Raw genomic sequence first — 4,340 nt, 5'->3', positions numbered from 1 at the left:
CTTTTCCCAATCAGATGGGGCTGCGGGCTTAGCCACGCCCCATACTGTTTCTTATTATGCATCAAATCACATGCTGTTTGTGGTGGGTATTTCTACAAGTTTCCAAATAATTTCTGGTAAAAGTATTATCAGAGAAATGATACATAATATCACATTTTCACTCACACCAACATTCAACGTGTAAAACAAGCTTTCTTTTAAGCTCAAGCAACAGCTATTTTGCATACACACTAATAATCTCAATGACTAAAACAAAGTTATAAGGCAATGATTACTATCAGGGTTTCAATAACACATCACACATATTTAGGACATAAAACATTATTCATGAATACATTTTCACTACTTAGGAGAATTAAACGTTTTTCTGTGTATGCTCGGTTTTCTTTGTCTGTGACAAAAAGGATTGTAAGTTCAGGGCAGGAAGCAGGTGGTAGCAAGTCATTTGTCACGCTGGATATCCCGTGCCTCCAGCCTAAGGGCAGTCAGTTAAGTTAGTTATCCTTTTCCTGTCTGGACATAATAGTCGCACGCAAAAGTTGGTCACAAAACCTCCGAATGGAATCGTGGGTTTTATAGGTTGCAAGAATTTTTTCAGTCCTTGATACACAGAAAGCGTTGTTTCTGTATTGAATCAGTCTATAATTACTCCTCTGGACGACGAGCCAGGCAGGAAGTCGCCCCCCGAAAATTGGTGTCATGTGCTGGGGTGATTGTATAGATATCTCATGATATTCACGTGGTGAATCCACAGCTCATGGGGGCCTGTTTTATTAGACAGAGCCCTTACAATATCCTCTCTTTAACATCATCTGATCCAGGGGGTAGTGCTCAGTTGGGCCCAGCCCAACAAGAGCAGGAAATGGATGTGGAGAGTGAAGAAGCCGAGGCTGAGCTTTCCCAATCCTCCTGCCCTGCGTATGCTGAGCTGCTAGAGGTAATGGATCGGGCCACGGCGAGGCTCGAGTTACCATGGAAACGAGCCAAGGAGGTGACGTCGCGAGGTCGCCTCGACGAACGGTATCTCTCTGGCCATAGACCTCCAGCTCAAGTGAGCCTTCCTTTCCTTCCTGATCTCCACACTGAGATCAAGAAGGAATGGAAGAGGCCGTTTTCCTCACGCATATATCGGTCTCGGCATACGAGTTATGCAAACATCGAGTCTATGCGCGAAAGTGGCTATGGGATGATGCCCGCTGTGGAAGAGACGCTAGCCAGCTATCTCTCTCTGGGGGAGGCATCATCTCTCAACCCTCCCTCCTTGCCATCCGTGCCCCTTCAAGCTACATCTCGCACGAATGGCAAGGCATACGCAGCGGCAGGTCAGGCTGTGGCTTCGTTGCACACGATGGCGGTGCTTCAAGCATATCAGGCTGACCTGCTGAAGGACCTGGATGAGGGGCAGGGCCTCTCCCCTGACGGAACGGCTGAGCTGCGGCGCACCACAGACTTGGCCCTCCGGGCTACTAAGCAGGCAGCCTCTGCCATGGGCAGAGCGATGGCTGCTAGGGTGGTGACGGAGCGGCAGCTGTGGGTGAACTTAGCGGACATCGGGAAGAAAGAAAGGGGCTTTCTTCTCGATGCCCCGGTTTCGCCCTCTGAACTGTTTGGCACCTCCGTTGAGACGGTGGTCGACAAGTTCAGGGAGGCGAAGTCGCGCTCAGCGGCGTTCAAGTCCTTCATACCACGAAGGCCCAGGTCTGAGCCCGAACAAACCAGGGGTCCTGGCCCGTCTCGGATTGAGGATCAGAGACGGGCGCAGAGGGCTAGTGTCGCGACTCGCGCCCCGCCTCCACCTGTGGGTGGGGGTAGGAGGGGTCGTGGGTCAAGAGGAGGCAGGCGAAACCCGAGGGGTGAGACCTGGGAGAGGCGCCAGCGCTTTCGTCCGGGTCAGAGTAATACTTAGGTATTCACTCTCTCCCGCAGGGGGTGCAACATCTACCCTGTCCTCCCCTTTTCCAATTCCCCGCTTATGACCACCATCTCCAGCTGACCGAGGTTAGCTGTGTAGCGTTTTTCAAACAGTCTCCTACTGGACCCGTGATGTTTTTGGTGGTTCTATGGCCAGATCGTAGTAACCGCCTGACTGATGGTCCGGTCAGAAAATCCCGCAACAGCGCTCGTGGTTGGTGAGTATGATCCATATATCATGAGACATATTAATGAGAGACTGAGGTGGTCATGTGTAAAAATAACCATGGAGTGTGCAAGGTTACCTGCAGCGGATGATCCGGTCAGAGGATCCTCGGAGCATAGCTCCAGCGCAGAAGTCATGGGGGTGAGTACGATCCAAATATCATGATATCTGTATAGCGAGGACAGACCGAGAGGGCTGTGTGTGTGTGTGTAACCTTCTATAGTTCCTTGCAGTGTTTCCCGGGACCTGTACGTTTCTGTCCCTGGCTAGACGCCCTCGATAGGTGCCGTTGCTGGGCTCAGAAGCCAGGTGCTCTACTTGCAGGCGTGTCGCTCGTCGACATATGTCCGAACGGTAAGGGAAGCCGAGCTTTGGCTTCATACCTCCTGGATCATGCGGCCGAACACAGGGTTTTTGCGGGAGCCTTCGTGAACATCAGGCCCCCGGTGCTATGCTGCAAGGCACCCGGACTAGGCTTCAGTGCCGGATCGCCCCGAGGGGCTTCCTGGTCACCGGTATGCTACCCCGCTGATTTTTTAATCATGCTGCTGGTTGGGCCCCTCTCGGTGAGAGTTGTGGGCTTCCCCAGCTAGGATGAGCTACTGCCAGCCGGGGCGGGAAAGCCCGGCATTGGTAAGGGTCAAGCCCCCTGTGCATCTGAGGACCAGGCGTGTGCTCCCACGCCGGAATTGGTAATACCTGGTTTCGCTAGTCGGAACGTGCTGCGGGTCGAGTCCCCTTCTCGGTGAGAACTGGGCGTGTGCTCCCCCAGCTGATAACTGCTAGCTGTTCCACCAATGGAACGTGCTGTAGGTCGAGCTCCCGCTGAATGGATGTCTGCTCCCTCAGCTACAGGTTCGCGGCTAGCCACGCCAGCGTGATAGCCGTAGGTGAAGACTGATGACTACTCAGAGTTCCATCTGTAGGCTGCCCTCCAGAAGTGCCACGTGAACCCCCTAGAACGGTTGTATCCATCTACATATGGACAGTCTAAAATCCACATGGTGGTAAGTGGGCACGGTGTCTTTGCCCACTTTTCTAAAATTCCACAAGAAGTGGTAAGTGCGCACGTTCTACTTTGCCCACTTCTCTAAAATCCTATATGGTAAGAGTTACGCGCACAGCTTCGTTCTCTTTTTCTGAGTGGTCTAAAACCCCGGTTCCGCCTGGGACCCACTCCTCATGGTATCCGTGAATACCTACTCTGACAGGGTGTTTCCACTGGGGGCCTGTTGAGACAGGTCCTTCTGCAAAGTGAGGTAGCCCTGAGTGACAGGCCAAGACTAGTTTGATCCAATAATTAGGCTCTTGGTCGTATTCCCTGTGAAAGGAGTCCTTCATGATTCCAGGCCCTGGCGCCACCTCCGAGGAGGCTTTTCTTGGCACAGCTGGTACGGTGGCCCCTGCCGTCCCGCAGTTCTGGGCACCGAGCCAGCCGCCCTCATTACACCAGAGGTTAATCTCGAGAGATTGATTCCCGTGGTAGACTATTGGTAGGCTGGGTTCTACTACCAATTTGTCCCAGTGGGACCTGCACACTGTGAGGCTCTAGTAATGTCCCTTGGCAGCCCAGGTTTCTGGCCGTAGGGAGTAATGTCACTGACAGCCGTCTAAGTCCAGGACAGGGGCAACTCCCATAGCGATATGGTGTAGTTGGTACTTAGTGGCTCGCCATGGTTCTGGCTTGCACTCCCCTCAGCATGGCGGCATGGGTATACCGTTCCCCATAGCGACCCCTAGAGGACGCAGTTCGAAGTTCCACGAAAGGGAACATCTCGGGTTACTTGTGTAACCATGGTTCCCTGAGGGGAACGAGACACTGCGTCCTCTAGCTTTTTGTGCCATGCTGCGGACACAAGCTTCAGACGAAGAAGTGAATGATGTGCGCTACCGGCGCCTGTTTTGTACTGTCGCGACGGTAGTGACGTCATGGCTGTCGCCGGCCAAACAAGTTGGTGTTTTTTCAATGTAGGCTTCAGACACGGGTCACGACGAGGCGTTCCCCATAGCGACCCCTAGAGGACGCAGTGTCTCGTTCCCCTCAGGGAACCATGGTTACACAAGTAACCCGAGACGATTTCTAACAGAGTCAGTCAATTTTGGATTTTTTTATCTGTTGGAATTTATTAGAATCAAAGATGCCATGTGTCTAAACAAGATGTCCAGGACCTCCAGCAGAAATATAGGCCCACAACATTAAAAA

The 4,340-nt window shown here is 52.5% G+C and overlaps 1 protein-coding gene across 1 annotated transcript; it reads left to right on the top strand.

Annotated features, from left to right (window-relative positions):
• Positions 1-797: 797 nt before the first annotated feature.
• Positions 798-2,496, top strand: LOC107667797 (uncharacterized). The gene is made up of 2 exons (XM_016459515.1): positions 798-1,310; positions 1,419-2,496. Exons 1-2 carry the CDS (start codon positions 863-865, stop codon positions 1,904-1,906), a joined length of 936 nt encoding a protein of 311 aa, XP_016315001.1. The 5' UTR covers positions 798-862; the 3' UTR covers positions 1,907-2,496.
• Positions 2,497-4,340: the final 1,844 nt, after the last annotated feature.

The sequence above is a fragment of the Sinocyclocheilus anshuiensis genome, unplaced genomic scaffold (genome assembly GCF_001515605.1).
Source record: "Sinocyclocheilus anshuiensis isolate Anshui unplaced genomic scaffold, SAMN03320099.WGS_v1.1 scaffold2578, whole genome shotgun sequence".
Taxonomy (NCBI): domain Eukaryota; kingdom Metazoa; phylum Chordata; class Actinopteri; order Cypriniformes; family Cyprinidae; genus Sinocyclocheilus; species Sinocyclocheilus anshuiensis.
The sequence above is the reverse complement of the archived record's forward strand: the minus strand, read 5'-3'. Positions and strand labels throughout refer to the sequence as shown.